This window comes from Jaculus jaculus, chromosome X (genome assembly GCF_020740685.1).
Source record: "Jaculus jaculus isolate mJacJac1 chromosome X, mJacJac1.mat.Y.cur, whole genome shotgun sequence".
NCBI lineage: Eukaryota > Metazoa > Chordata > Mammalia > Rodentia > Dipodidae > Jaculus > Jaculus jaculus.
This window is the reverse complement of record NC_059125.1, coordinates 58,697,901-58,713,985: the sequence shown is the minus strand read 5'-3', so window position 1 is coordinate 58,713,985 and position 16,085 is coordinate 58,697,901. Positions and strand designations below refer to the sequence as shown.

Below are 16,085 nucleotides of genomic sequence, written 5' to 3'. Positions count from 1 at the left end.
GAATGCATCAATCAGTTCATGCCTAAGTCAAAAGCACCAAAGCACTTCTCCCAACTCTGTCGCTCTTATAATCTTCCCCCTCCATTCCACAATGTAGCTGAGACCTGAAGTTTGTGATAGAGATGTAGACTTGAGCTCTCAATAGCCTTGTACTTTCATTACTTTGAGTGATTTTTGAGTCTCTTCAGTATCTACCATGTACAAAGAGAAGCTTCTCTAGCCAGCAGTAAGAAGTAAGAGCAGCATTTAAATTCTTTCTGGTATTTCCTCCACAATGTGCATTGAGCCCTGGTGGGCATGAAAGAGATGTTTCATCCAGGGCTGAGCACTCAATGGTCACTTCTCATCATCTTGATGAGTCTTGAGTCTCCCTGAAGTTACTGCCATCTGCAAAAGGAAGCTTCTCTGACAAAAGGTAAGAACATCACTGGGCTGGCAAGTATACTCAGTAGTTAAAGGCACTTGCTTGCAAAGCCTACTGACCAGGTTTGATTCCCTATTCCCACATAAAGCCAGATGTACAATGTGGCACAAGCATCTGTGGAGTTCGTTTGCAGTGGCAAGTGGCCCTGGTACAGTCATTCATTCATTCTCTCACTTTCTCTCTCTCTTGCAAATAAATATTTTAACAAACCTATAGGACAAATATATGAGTATAAATATAAATATTTAGAGGACAATTTGATAGGCATAGCATAATTAAATTAGCCAAACAACAGTGGTAGCTTTCACCATAGAACCTTTAAACTTCCAAACCAAATTTGGTTTTCAGTACAAGGCAGAATTCCCATGTATATAAAGCAGGCCTCAAATCCAGAGAGTGCTTGCTTAACCCCATAACAGTCATGCCACTATTGCACCATTGCCACATCTTGCCTGGCTTGTCATTTGTGTAACTCACAGGGTCCACTGCTTGTGAGTATTTTTGATGATTTTTCTCCCCCAGTAGCCTTCATAGCACATTCTAGCATTATGATAGCAGGCCAACAGGGAGGAGGCTACCTACTCAGTTCCAGCTTGAGTGCTCAGTGTTTGTGAATGAAGCATATTCTATCTTCAGCAATACAATATTACCATTTTATTTTGGTGGGTAACCAAAAGCATTGGTAATAGCTTGTATTGTTTTAGAGAAGTTTATAGGCCTCCATGACCAACAATTTACTGGAGGCATGCCCCTTGCCTTGCAGTAAGTTTTTCCTATAAGCTATGTCTTCTGGGCACAGCACTCTCTACCCCAGAATTGTACTTCTCCACAAACTATATTTTAAAAACATTAATTTGCTAAGAAATGGTTTTCCACAGGGCTTATTAATAACATCTTTAGCTCTGTGTATCACTCCCCCATCCACTTTTGCTCCTCCATTCCCTAACCTCACTAAGACCTTTTCAACCCCCTTGTATTCTGTCCCTCTGTTTACATGTCTACTATCACTTCCCTAAATCCCTCCCAATTCTTACTCCCTCATGGCTTCTTTCTACCTTCCTGACCTCTACTACTGACTCATACTACATCTTACATACAGATCCAAAAATTCAAAGCTAACATCCACATATGAGAGAAAATATGTGGTATTTGTCTTTCTGAGCCTGAGTTATCTCATGTACTATAATGTATTACAGATCCATCCATTTTACTGTGAATTTCATAATTGAATTTTTCTTTACAGCTGAACAAACCTCCATTGTGTTTATGAACCACATCATCTTTATCCAGTCATCAGTTCATGGGTATCAGGGCTGATTACAGTTACTAGCTATTGTGAAGAGAACATCAAAAAAATAAATGGCTAAGCAAGTATCCCCTACTGGATTCTTATTTAGAAAGCCTTTTCCTATGCTTATATCTTAAAATGTTCTCTCTTATTTTTCCACTTGTGGTTTCGGGGCTTTGGGTCTTACATTGTAGTCTTAATCCTTTTGAAGTTGATTTTTGTGCACTGTGAGAGATATGGGTCTAAATTCATTCTTCTACATAGATCTCTGGTTTTCTCAGTGTCATTTTTGGGGCATACTATCTTTTCTCCAATGTGACTTTTAGACTTTTAATCAAGATAAGGGAGATAATAGTTACATGGACTTATGCCTGGATTTTCTATTCTAGTCCATGGATATACTGTCTGATTTTGTGCTAATGTCATGTTTATTTTGTTGCTATTGGCTGCATAGTATACCTTGAAATCAGGTATTGTGAGACTTCCAGCAATATTATTTTTCCTGAACATTTTTTGCTATCCACGGTTTTTTGCTTCCATACAAATTCTAGCATTAATTTTTGTGAAAAATGGTGCTAGAATTTTGATTGTAATTGTATTATGTATATTGCTTTTGATTAGATGGCTCTTACTATAATATTTTAATTTTTCTAATCCATAAGCATGGGAGATCATTCTGGTTTTTTTGTGCTAGCCTACATTTCTTTCTTCAGTGTTTTAAAGTTTTCATTGTACAGGTTTTTTACATCCTTGACTAGGGGTATTGTGAAATATTCAATTTTTTTGTGGCTACTGTGAATTGAACTATTTTCTTTGATTTCTTTCTCAGTATGTTTTTATTAGTATATAAAAAAGTGACTGATTTTTTTTGTGTTAATTTTTTATCCTCCCCTGAATCAAGAGCCAGCTAGATCATTCATCTCTCCTTTGTACTACTGGCATACAAACATTTCTTTTTTTTTTTTCGAGGTAAGGTTTCACTCCAGCACAGGCTGACCTGGAATTCACTCTGTAGTCTCAGGGTGGCCTCGAACTTATGGTGATCCTCCTACCTCTGCCTTCTGAGTGCTGGGATTAAAGGCATGTGCCACCATGCCCAGCTCAAACATATATATATATATATATATATATATATATATATATATATATATATATATATATATTCTTTTTAATCTGAGAGAGTGGGCAGATAGAGAGAGAGAATGAGCATGCCAGGGCCTCGAGCCACTAAAAGCAAACTCCAGATGCATGCACCACCCTGTGCATCTGGCTTACATGAGTATTGGGAAATCAAACCTGGGTCCGTTGACTTCACAGACAAGCACTTTAACTGCTAAGCCATCTATCCAGCCCCAAACATTTTCTGTTGTTATTTAATTCGAAGCAGGGTCTCTCTTTAGCCCAGACTGACCTTGAACTCACTCTGTAGCCCCAGGCTGGCCTGGATCCTCCTATTTCAGCCTCCTGAATGCTGGTATTAAAGATGTGTGCCAACACACCCATCTCAAACTTGTTTTTGTTTTGTTTTGTTTTGTTTTGTTTTGTTTTACTATAACCTAGAATAAGAAGTATTTTTTAGCCAAGCATAATGATTGTAAAGGTAGGTAGTCATTATATACTTCTATAAGCTGTTTGAAGTTCCTCTGGTACACAGTAGAATTGTGCTTTCTTCCACCCTTTTAAGTTGTTACTGAGCAATTGATATGTGTGGCCTAAGACATATGAACAAAGTAAAATGGGTTCATACTTGGGGAAATTTTTCAGAGCCAGTTCACAGTTCAGAATGTTCTATTTTCTCGATGCTCCAATCATGGCAACACAAAGATGAATTTTCTTATAGTGGTATGCCCTATTGAGGCTGATGTACACAGCACAGTCCTCAGGAAGCTCCTACTGGGCACATAGTGAGAAAGAAACAAAATTTGTTTTTAAATCACTATATTCTGGCTAATATACATAGCTTTACTTCATTTGATACAATTACTCTCTTTTTTCCATTTCCATTTTCAATATTGGCTACAACCTAGTAAACTGATCGTATGACCCAATAATGGGGTTGCAGCTTACAGTTTAAAAAATAAAATATGCCTCTATAACATATTCACTTGTCCCATAATTGCACCTCTGTCCAAGCTCCTATCAAACAGTATTAATGTATTCAATCTCTCTGCAGGACTGTGGTTATGGAGAAGGTGGAGATGCACACTGTACAGCCTGCCCTCCCCGAAGATATAAGAGCAGCTGGGGCCACCACAGATGTCAGACGTGCATCACCTGTGCTATCATCAACCGGGTCCAGAAGGCCAACTGCACAGCCACCTCTAATGCAATTTGTGGAGACTGTCTGCCTAGGTGAGCCCACTATATTGGACTAATAAAACTTCAAGATATTTTGTAAAGCTCTTTGATATTGCCCTTACCCCTCAAATCTAGTCAAAATATTCTAATCATCCACACATGATACTCCAATTAAGCTCTTTGAAGTGGTGTCTTCCTAAGATTTCCCTCTAGAGTCCAGCACATTGTCAACCACAGATGAGCAATTACAAGCTCTTCCATCACTTGAGTATTCAGCATATGCCCAAGACATAAAGTAAGTATTCCTATAGATTAAAAAGAAAATATGCTTCAGTTGATATCAATCTAATGCTTCCCCATATCTGGCATTAGCTCCCATTTTGGCTCTAGTCTGTAGTGACTGGAGGAAGAGGTAGAGTGTCTGGGCCTTTGAGTCAGAATTACACATGGAAACAGAATGCACACCATACATAGGCACTGACTTCTATTAAGGCAAGATTCTTAGAGGCTCCTGTGGTCCTAGAAAGGACTGATATAACTGCATTGTTTATTTCATCATTCTGACATTTCATTTTTCTCTGGCTACAGGTTCTACCGAAAGACACGCATTGGAGGGCTACAGGACCAAGAGTGCATCCCATGCACAAAACAGACTCCTACTTCTGAGGTTCAGTGTGTGTATCTACTTTTTTTCTCTTCCTCTCTAACCCACTGAGTGGTAGGAAAATAAATTACTAAGACTTACTTACTCATAGAAAAGACAAGTGAATGATCCCTAGTACTCCTTTTCAACTGTTATTGCAAAGGAATACAGTAGGCATGAATCCCGATTTGTCAGTGTTCAAACTCATTGGACCATGTTTCCTTTTTCTTAAAAAATGTAACTAATGATAAATCACTTTTTTAAACTAAAGTGGATTGTTGGCTATGTTCAATGAGATAATAGATCTTACAAAACACCAAATATACATATATGAGTTATTATCATAATGGTTAATGCAAGTCACTTGATCTTACTCTTTATCAGAAGCTTAAAAAGAACCAGTCTAGTCTCTGACAATATCACTATCAATTTATTTCACTGACTTTCTATAGCTTTTTGTCTATCTACCATTCATCTCTTCATTCATTCTTTTAAAAATTTTGACATTTCTGAAATCATGAGTTATAGAAATATTTCATATGTAGAGAAATAGAAAAGTAAAACTGTTCAATTAGACAAAATCCTTAGATAATAAATCTTAACATTTTAGATGTTTTTAAAGAATAAAGCCTCTACAGGTACAATAAAATTCCCTTTCAGAACCTTTCTGAGTCTCATGGTTTCTTTACCTCACCATATACAAGCACTGTCCCAAAATTGTATGTACTTTTGTAGACTATGCTATAGTGATAAACAAACTTAAAGTTTGTTTTTAGATACAAAGGTCTTCTTTCATTATGTGCATGTGCCTGATAGACTAGGTATCTTCCAGGTACTTGGCACAGGGAAAGAGTTAAATGAGACTACTGGCTCTGAACTGCTTCAGTCTGGAAGTGACACACATTATTACCTAGCAAAGTTCATTGGCCAGAAGTACTCTAATGACATTACTACAAGGATGTAAGATTGAACACAGAGGATTTTATGTAGATTTAGTGAGCCTACTCTGGCCATACTTTCTAGTAATGTTTTAATACTTTATTCATTCATTATGTTTATTTCTATTCTTTTTTTTAAATTATTTATTTATTTATTTGAGAGCGACAGACACAGAGAGAAAGACAGATAGAGGGAGAGAGAGAGAATGGGCGCGCCAGGGCTTCCAGCCTCTGCAAACAAACTCCAGACGCGTGCGCCCCCTTGTGCATCTGGCTAACGTGGGACCTGGGGAACCGAGCCTCGAACCGGGATCCTTAGGCTTCACAGGCAAGCGCTTAACTGCTAAGCCATCTCTCCAGCCCTATTTCTATTCTTAAGGAGTATATTCTATTGTATTTTGCAATATTTTCTATAAATGATATCCAGCTGTCTATCCTTTGCCAAGTGTTTCTACTCTTGATTATTTTTATTTATTTTTATTTATTTGCAAGGAGAAATAGAGTTAACATGGGTGCACAAGGGCCTCTTTCCATTGCAAACAAACTCTAGATGTATGCACCACTTTGTGCATCTGGCTTTATGTGGGTACTGTGGAAGTGAACCTAGGGCTAGTAGGCTTTGTAAGCAAGTGCCACCATTGAGCTGTCTTCCCAGACCTCACTTTTATCTATATTATTTCATGAAATGTTTTAATATATCTCTAGGGTTACATCATGATTTATTTCTCATGTGCTTAATGATGAACATTTTAATTTAGTTCCATATTTTGCTTTAATGGAAATGCTACTACAAGTTCCACTTTTTTAGGTTCTATGATTTGGCTTGGCATGGAAAAGGTATAGGATAGGTGAATCTTTGGTTGATTGTACTAAGGTATACCATGCCTACCATTTGTGCTGTGCTGTGTTCCTTATGATCTTGCCTACCCTACAAAGAATAAAATAGCATCCAAGAATAAAATAGTATCTCTGATAGAGAAATTTCAGGGATAAGGTGGTGGCCTCAGGAAATCTAGGTCCCATGTTAGGGTGACTATTTACCACCCATAATGACTGACTCTCCTGTATGCATTTTTGTCTCACAGGTGCCTTCCAGTTGAGCTTAGTGAAGGCAGATGCACCCACAGTGCCCCCTCAGGAGGCCACCCTTGTTGTACTGATGAGCAGTCTATTAGTGGTGTTTACGTTGGCCTTCCTTGGGCTCCTTTTCCTCTTCTGCAAGCAGATCTTCAACAGACATTGTCAGCGTGGTAAGGATAGCTGTTTCACATTTCACTTGAATCAGAAGTAAGAATCCTTATTGTCAGAAGAGAATTTTCTGAAGTTACAAGTTAATGGTCCTTTCTTGCCATGCTGGAAAATCCTGGGGTAGTATTCAGTTGGCCTGTGGCAACTATTTGGAATGGCAGTAAAAAAAAAAAAAGCAAGGGGTATCAAAGCTGCTTGGCCCAACCTAGACAGTTTAGGACCTGGATTAAGTTTCTTGGATTCATAGAGAGCATGGCATAATGGGAAACTCCTTGAAAAAAGAATTGAGAAACTACTCATAAATCACTGTGTGACGTAGACAAGCTATTGAGCTTCTTTAAGTCTTTTTTTTTATTTTTTAGGCTTTAAAATGGAAGGTAGGATTAGTTTTTTTAAAGTTATTTTCCAATTCTGTGTATGTATACTAGTAGGCATAGTTTCTGAAACATGTTATAATTGAAGAAGATTGGGAAACATCTGAAATATGATTAATAAAATTGAGAAAGATCTAGGGCAACTGCTATCAATGTCATAATTTCTCCAAATGGGACAACTAAAAACAGTATTTAGTCAACAGTCAAATTTTTTTTTCCCAAAAAAATATTGATGACCTCAAAAACCTGGCATAACCCATAGGAGATGAGTAAAGCAATTTTTGTAAATTTTTGGTAAAGCACTGGGCTCCAGGGCTCTGCAAAGTGAATACTAGGAACCATCAAAGAATTGTTTTTCTCCCTCCATCTTTGGAAGAAAAGACATGAATAGTTTTTTTGCTCCCTTCCATACTCAAGATAATAACAGGGTATTGCCTGTGAGCATAAGGTTAGGCAGCTTCCTCATGTTTTCCAAATGAGGAAGATATTAATCAGAATTCACTGACTGACACATATCCTAGGGCTATATAGGAGAGATCAATGTGTGACTTAAAATTTAGATGCAAGAAAAAGCAATAGCAACTGTGGCATACTACAGAGATATTCTCCTATCTAAAGGGAAATCTACTACTCAGCTGCAGCTTTTTGTTAAAATATGGGAACATTTAGTGTTTCAAATTTTTTTCATTAAAATCATGAAATATGTAATTTTGTATGACATTGTCTTGAACACTGGCAAATAATCTGAATAAAGATCAGAGCTGCAACCATGGTGAGGCAGTCATAAACAAACACATACACAGTACATACCCTGATTGTTGCAACAAATTACTGTACTTTTTTTGGGGGGGGGTTCAATGTAGGGTTTCCCTCTAGTTCAGGCTGACCTGAAATTCACTATGTAGTCTCAGGGAGGCCTCGAACAGATGGTGATCCTCCTACCTCTGCCTCCTGAGTGCTGGGATTAAAGATGTGTGCCACCATGCCTGGCTAACTGCACATTTAATGGTTTATTATCTCATAGCTTCTATCACCCAAAAGTTCAATAAGCTTGAATATGTCTCAAAAAATCTGAATCAAACCATTGATAGGACTGTTCCTTTCTGGATGCTCTAGGGAAACCTGTTTCCTTAAATGTTCAAATAACTGAATTCAGTCTGTAAGTCCTATTTTGTTTGTTCTTCGAGGTAGGGTCTCGCTGTAGCCCAGACGGATCTGGAATTCACTATGTAGTCTCAGGGTTGCCTCAAACTCAAGGCAGTCCTCCCACCTGTGCTTCTTGAGTTCTAGGATGAAAGGCATGCACCACCATATCCAGCCCAAAGTCCTGTTTTCTTGCTGGCTATCAGCTGAAGGCTATTCCAAGTTTCTAGATTCTGCTCATTGTTTGGCTCATAGCTTTTCTTCTGTTTACAAAACTAGGAATAGTGGGTAGTGTCCATCTCATGCCACATCTCTCTAATACTGTGTCCTATCTGCTACTTTTAAGGGCACATGATTACATAGGATCAAAGGGATAGTCTCCATGCTTTAATATCTATCACCTTAATTCCATGAGCAGAGTCCTTTTGCCATATAATATAGCATAAATAATACTACATCAAGTGATTGAGATGACAGCAGGGAAAGACTTTCCAAAATCACTTTTCCACAAAGAATTAATTATCTTATTTATTTATTTATTTATTTTATTTTATTTATTTTTTTGGTTTTTGGTTTTTCAAGGCAGAGTCTCACTTTAGCCCAGGCTGACATGGAATTCACTATGTAGCCTCAGGGTGGCCTTGAACTCACAGTGATCCTCCTACCTCTGCCTCCCAAGTGGTGGGATTAAATGCGTGCACCACCATGCCCAGCAAGAATTAATTTTTTTTTAAGAATTAATTTTTATCTGAAATAATTTAACTCCCCTAATCCAGACCCAGGCAGACTCAGCTGATAACCCAGTGAAAATATGTTTCTTTACTTTGTCACTTCAACCTGGTGCTTGATGCTCTAGTTCCCTAGGAGGGGAAGCTCCCAGACCCCCTCCTTATCTTGTGCTGAGACCAGGTGCTCTGCTGAGAAGAAGCCCTGACTTTGGGTGACCCAGTGGCTTTCTGCTTCCATTTTCAGGGCGTTCATTGAAATTTGCAACTGAGAAAGCAGCAGAGGAGTCTCTCTTCCCCATGCCACCTGGCCAGGAGACCTGCCCTGAGTTTCCAGTGAATGAGAGCATCTTTGAAACCAAGCCACTTAACTCCATCCTGGATGATGACTGCAGCTCAACTCATGGCTTCCCTACCCAAGAGTCCTTTACTATAACCTCGTGTGCCTCAGAGAGCCATTCCCAGTGGATCCATACTCCCATCGAATGCACAGAGCTAGACCTGCAAAAAATTTCCAACTCTGCCTCCTATAATGGAGCTGAAGCCTTGGGAGTGAACACAGCTGATAGCTCTGAAGATAGTTTGGAGCTCAGTGTGCCATTTGAAGTTCCTAACCCTTAAGTACTGAGGTGAGCTGGAAATATGGGGATAACAAACCATAAATTAGGAGCTACCCTCAAGGAATTTTCATCTTTAGTGGTATTATTGAGTAGGGCACAGGGTGAAAGAATAGCAAAGTAGGACTGTTGGTGGGTAAAGGGGCAATGGTAATGATACTAAACTTTTAAACCAATCAGACATCTGACTTTTGAGCTCATAATTATCAGGAAATTTGCCAGGTTGCCATGACAACTTTGTCTCCATACTGGCCTTTTAAAAGGTCTCTCAGGCCCCCTGTCCTCTACCAGTCATATTCAGTGTGTGTACAACCAACATAGCATATTTGTACCGATATCTATCATCTGGAAGCTCTGCATTTCAAATAAGCCTCCATTCTTGAATAGTTATACAAACTGTTCACCTTGCTCAGACTCAGATCCTTCATTGCACAAAGTAGGAAATACTCATAGGTTATTGTGAGAGTTGAATCAAAACACTTGTGCAAGCATCTTTTACAGTGTCTGATGCATTAGAGATATTTACACCATGTTGGGATTTCTTTCCTTTCCCAGCCCCATCACAAATTACACATTCCTTCTACATCTATTACATTTACCTGATCTTCATAACCTCATGCTTTTGTGGTAAGCAAATCAGAAATATATTATCTTTTTAAATAAGCAGGAGGTGAGATAAAACGAAAATAAGTGAATTTCTTAAAGTCACAGAGAAGAACTAAGCTAGAGTGTTCCATTATAGAGCTCATTTAACCCCACCATTGCAACTAATCCATAGCAAATGCTGATTTCTCAAAGGCTTCAATATGAGGCAGGAGAGTGGACAGATTGCAAATTTTCAGTTAACCAAACTTGAGCATTTATTTTCACATCTCTTCAATGAAAGTATTGCCAGGTCTCTTAAGGCATTCTCCTCCCTTCAGGTGAGAAATTGTACATTTTAAAGCCACAACTAGTATCAGACTGGATACCATCAATGTCATTTTTTCCATTCCCTCTAAGGTCTCAATCCCAAGCTTAACTATTTTGTAGAATACAGGATAAATAGCTCTTACACAAAATGTTTTAGAGTAGAAGTATACATATTGAGATATCTTAGGGAAGAGAGAGGAATCTACACACTGATGTTTCATATGACCCTTAAACACATAGTTTGAAATACCATTTCACATGACATTTGTAAGGTGCCTGTATTTCACTGTGACCTATCATGCAATCAGATATGAAATTTTTCAGTTGTGGTATCATGTCAGTATTCTGAAGGTTCAATTTTTTTCTGTTATTTATTTATTGGAGAATGACAGATAGAGAGAGAGAGAGAGAGAGAGAGAGAGAGAGAGAGAGAGAGAGAGAGAGAGAATGGGAGTGCCAGGACTTCCAGCCACTACAAGTGAACTCCAGATGCATGCACCCCCTTGTGCATCTGGCTAACATGGGTCCTGGAGAATCGAGCCTCGAACTGGGGTCCCTAGGCTTCACAGGCAAGTGCTTAACTACTAAGCCATTTCTCCAGCCCAAAGTTCAAGATTTTAAGCATTTTGGATTTTTGAGTTTTGGATTAGGGATGCTCCTGTTTTCCCAAGAATAGTAGTCCTTGCTTACATACTTGTGATCGAAGAGGGCTCAGTATTCAATGTGTGATACAGTTATGAGTGGTAAATTTAATGTGAATATAAAGAAATGTCTTTGTCTCCGGTGGTACTCACCTATGGGTCCTGGCTCTGTTTCTTGGGCCACACAGTCCTCATTTTATTTAACTGCCCTCTGAACCCTGAAGAGGTGTAAAGATAGCACCTTCTGGAAAATGCCACTTTAGGTTTCTCTAAAGTATATATAGCATAAAACTTACGAATTTTCATGGAAAAAAAGTATTAGCAGTTTAGAGTAAGGTAGAATTGTTATATTCACAAACTATGTCATGCATTTCTGCCACTGTGTTTTAAACCACTTGTCTAATGATTCTGATGGGCTGGGGGTTACAAGCTGGTACTGAGATTGCCTTATAGGTTTTAATTTGCTCTGCTCCCTCCACAGGTCTTGTGTACTCCTGGCAGCCTTTCTCAGGCATTTTCACTGGATTCTCCTGCCCTGATTTTATACAACAGCAGCCTGAGTCTGGAATGGAGTGTCCATAACAGCCAGTCCTCTATAAATAGGGTGTATCATGTCCCATCTTGTCAGAGGATTGATTCTTCACTATTTTCATAAGACTGACCTGAAATAGTTCTTGCTTCTCTTTTCTGGCTCTTAAACCAAATTCCTTGTCAATGGGACTGCTCACTGTTCAGCATTTTCCTTATCTTGAATTGATTATAGAGGAAAGGGGAGAGAATGACAATGGATAGAATAGTATTTTCCTGCCTGCATTTTTGGTCAGGGAGACCTGAAGGAGAAATCTGAAAGAACTCTATTGACATTTACCTACCACTTTAGGGATAAAATGAACCTTTGCCTTTTTGTTCTTTTTTAAAATATTTTATTTTTATTTATTTATTTGTAGAGAGAAAGAGGCAGAGAGAGAGAATGGGAGTACCAGGGCTTTGAGCCACTGCAAAGGAACTCCAGATGCATGTGCCACCTTGCGCATCTGGCTTACGTGGATACTGGGGAATCAAACCAAGGTCATTTAGCTTTGCAGGCAAGCACCTTAACCACTAAGCCATCTCTCCAATCCTGCCTTTTTGTTCTTGCACTAACTTCCTCCAACACACAGACATGCACATGCGTGTGCATGCGCACATATAGGAAAAGGCCCCATGCCTTGATTCCACCACAACCCATGTCCTAGACTTCTGTGGCTGTGAAAACTCTGATGCAAGCTTATTTGTCAGGGTCTTCATCATCACAAATAGGTCTCTAACTATTGTCAGTATCTTCTTGATTTTTTTTTTGAGGTAGGGTCTTGTTGTAGCAGAGGCTGACTATGTAGTCTCAGGGTGGTCTTGAACTCATGGTGGTCCTCCTACCTCTGCCTCCTGACTGCTGGAATAAAAGGCATGTGCCACCATGCCCGACTTCTTTTCGATTTTTAGAATAATCATTTCCTTTTTTTTTTTTTTCTGGTCTTGCTTTTGGTCTTTCCTGATGTCAGGTTTTCAGTCTTAGTCTCTGGATCCCCAGGGCCTAAGTAGAGCTTAGAACTTTGGTCTTCAAGTGATTGATAGTGAAGTTCCGGGGGTATAGGGATGGGGTGCTGAGAAGCTAAGGTTCTCACTGGGGTCTGGTTGTGGGACAGTGAAGGAATCATTTGGTGCTTTGTTTGGTTTAAGGAAAAGATAATCCATTTTTCCTAAGCCTTTTCCAGTTTTACATGCATGATGTAGAACTGCTATCTCCATGGCTTCCTGGTAGAACATGGTAGATGAGACCCTCATGACTCAGGTATGAGCATCATAGTTTGTTTTTAGGTCTCCCTTATGTCCTAATGGACAACTAGGGATGAGTCCTTTTCACTCATACTGTGTCAGTTTGGGATGTAAAAAGTGGTCAAAGGAGTAGAGCAACTGACTCTTTTGCCTGAAAGAAGTATATACAATCCAGGATGCTGAGTATGGCTTAACTTATTAAAGCCAAACTAAAGATCGGGCATACTTATTCTGGGCCAATAATATTGGGAGACACTACATATATGGGTGCTGTACTTTATGTTTACACATGATAGTCTTCTGTCATTGGACCTTTATACAGATACAGAGGTGGCCATGACATGGAATACTTAGTGAATAAATAACAAGGCAGAAGTGTTTTCAAAGGCTCTTCAATATCTTGAAACTTTTATTTTCTGGAAAACATTGTTTTGAAGTGGAAGAATTTTGGTTTGCTTAGCATATCTGTCTCATAAAGCAACTGTCCTTGGAAGAGTAGAGAAACAGGAAATACCCTGATGTTTTCCTTTAAATGAAATAATATCATTGTTCACAATACCAAGAGGGACTTGCCCTTTGCCACCAGCTCCCCTGTCTGCTACCACCAGCCATTTTTGGCCAGGCCTGACCTTAATGAGAAGCTAAGATACTTTCCATTTAATACTCATCTACAAGAGGTCAGAAAGTGAGTAGGGTTACAAGGCCAGACAGGAGAGTCCTGTCCATCTAAATTTCCTTTTGTCCTTGATGTGTGAAAGAGCAAATGTATACCAAAGAAACATCCATCCTACTTTGTCCCACCACAGTTTCTCTAATTTTAGTATAGATTATTTGAGTCATACCTTTATACAAACATGGGAGGGGAGACAATTCTTTTATCTTAAAAACCTGAAAGTAGATTTTAGACACTTGACTAAAATTATCAATAATATTACTTCAGTATTTTACAGTTCTAAAACGTTCATTATACATTATCATGTATATTTTTTAAATGAGGAAACTAAGTGAGATCTACATTGTATGACTTATCTAGAGTAATTTATATTTTAAACAAACAGCCTACCCTATACATGCCCAGACCTAAGTGTATATCTCATGACAGAATACAGATGGAGGAAGGGCAAGTGAAGCAGAAACTGCTCTATGTTATAATGGATAGATAGGCATGGGTGCTCAAAGTCCCTTTTAACTGTTTCTCATCACTAAATAACCCTTAAAAGATAGGTGGCTAGGCATTATTGCACAAACAAGTAGTCCAAATACATGGACAGTGGAAATAAAGGACCATGAGTTCAGTGCCCCCTGGACAACATAATAGGACTGGATGTAGATCAGTAATTGAGCACAAGGACCTGGATTCCACCCCAGCATTGTAAAAGAAACTAATGGAGAGATTTAGGAAATCTATTAAGGCATCTTATTTCTACCACCAGGAAACATAGCTGGCCCTATAATCTGTTAAGTGCTGCTGTAGCTGCAGTTAAGTCACCCATCAAAAAATAAAGCATGAGCTCATCATCACATCTTAGTCCAACTACAACAGGATGAAGGATCCTTTTGCTTTTCTTGCCCTCTAGCTGCTGTCCCCTGGGGGAGACTATAAGATTTTTTTCTTTCTGCTTTCTTCCAGAATCCCCTAGACTCATGATACTCACTGAGTCAGCTGGCAGGTCCTATGCATGTTTGAAGGACAGTGGTCCTGAGTTGTAGCATAGGGTAAGAATGCCTTTCCTGGTATTTGAAGTGCTATATTTTTCCATCTCCATCAGGGAGAAGGGCCGAAGTTTGCCCTTTTTTGAACTCTATAAAACTTTTTTGAGCCATTTGGGAAATGGGGGAAGGGAATGCTCCCCTATAATGCTTAGGTTCCCCAAATTATTTTATAGCAAGCCCTCAAAGATATTCACAATCCATTTAGTGTTAGCTCAATGAGGATTGGAAAGTGGCCCCACTGTCCTTATATTGACACGTCAATTGGCACCATGCTTTCCCACTGCCCTATCCTACCTGATTCTCTTTTGAAGCACCTTATACCTTTGCTCTTTACCTGCACCTCTCATGAGCAGAGAGAAACAAGCTCCTTGGAAATTACATTATTTGTTATCTCACAATCTTTTTAAAGTTTGTTTAGCTAGTTCCTACCCTTGGTTATTAATTAAATACCACAGACAGAATATGTACTCATAACCAGGACCTAACCCTAGCAAGGAGAGAGACTTCTACTTAATTTTTTTTTTTTACTTTTAAGATTTTAATAAATGAATTTTGGAGAATAGTTCATTTACAAGCACTGATTAAGGGCCTCTGAAGCAGCCCATTGATGAGGGTGCTAACACCAGAAAAGTAAAAGAAAAAGGCCCTATTGTACTGGGCAGGGAATTAGAAGGAATTGAATTATGCAGGCCAGCCTCCTGCAGGTACTATTAGCAAATGCATGTGAGTCAAGGTTCAGGCCTTGGCATTTAGGTTCTCTATGTTTTTTAATTTTTTTATGGGACAGTTTATTCTTATCTCCCTGGCTTTAATTAGCCATGTCTCCATCTTGTTAGAGAAGAAGTAGTACCCAAACAAAGGTTGATCCAGCTTAAACAAGCTGCAGGTGTTCAAAGATCATCATGTGCCTAGCTGTGGTTCAAGATCAAATCTAATACAGTCAGCCAGAGTGAGAAAGATAGTGATTACAAAATAGCAATGTTCATGTGAAAAAAAAAAATGACACAGGCACTCCTTTTCACTATGCCTGTTCATGGAATAGACATTATGGAACCATCCAAAAATCAGCTTGGTTCCAGTTTTCTGAAGTTCAACAATTGGAGTTGGCAATTGAATAGGGCAAAGAAGTTTTGCCTTGCTTTCTAGGGTATCTTGTGGTGAATTGAAGGATGCCCTTTTTTCTCGTCATAATTGTTTTTTGGTTATAGGTAGTATGATATTTGGGTACTTGTTCATGAAGGGTCCTTTCAAAGTTGACTCTTTTCTTTCTTCTAAAGAAAGCAAACTTGAGCACCAGGTGTCTTCTACT

At 38.9% G+C, this 16,085-nt stretch overlaps 1 protein-coding gene across 1 annotated transcript in view; it reads left to right on the top strand.

The window, feature by feature from the left end:
* The window catches only part of Eda2r (ectodysplasin A2 receptor), a 32,854-nt gene extending 20,729 nt beyond the window's left edge, over nucleotides 1–12,125 (top strand). The window contains exons 3-7 of the mRNA XM_004661007.2: nucleotides 3,886–4,064; nucleotides 4,599–4,684; nucleotides 6,677–6,841; nucleotides 9,329–9,710; nucleotides 11,733–12,125. Of these exons, the coding sequence (XP_004661064.2) occupies nucleotides 3,886–4,064; nucleotides 4,599–4,684; nucleotides 6,677–6,841; nucleotides 9,329–9,702 (804 nt within the window). The 3' untranslated portion in view covers nucleotides 9,703–9,710; nucleotides 11,733–12,125. The remainder of the gene's footprint in view (nucleotides 1–3,885; nucleotides 4,065–4,598; nucleotides 4,685–6,676; nucleotides 6,842–9,328; nucleotides 9,711–11,732) is intronic.
* The last annotated feature ends 3,960 nt before the right edge of the window (nucleotides 12,126–16,085 follow it).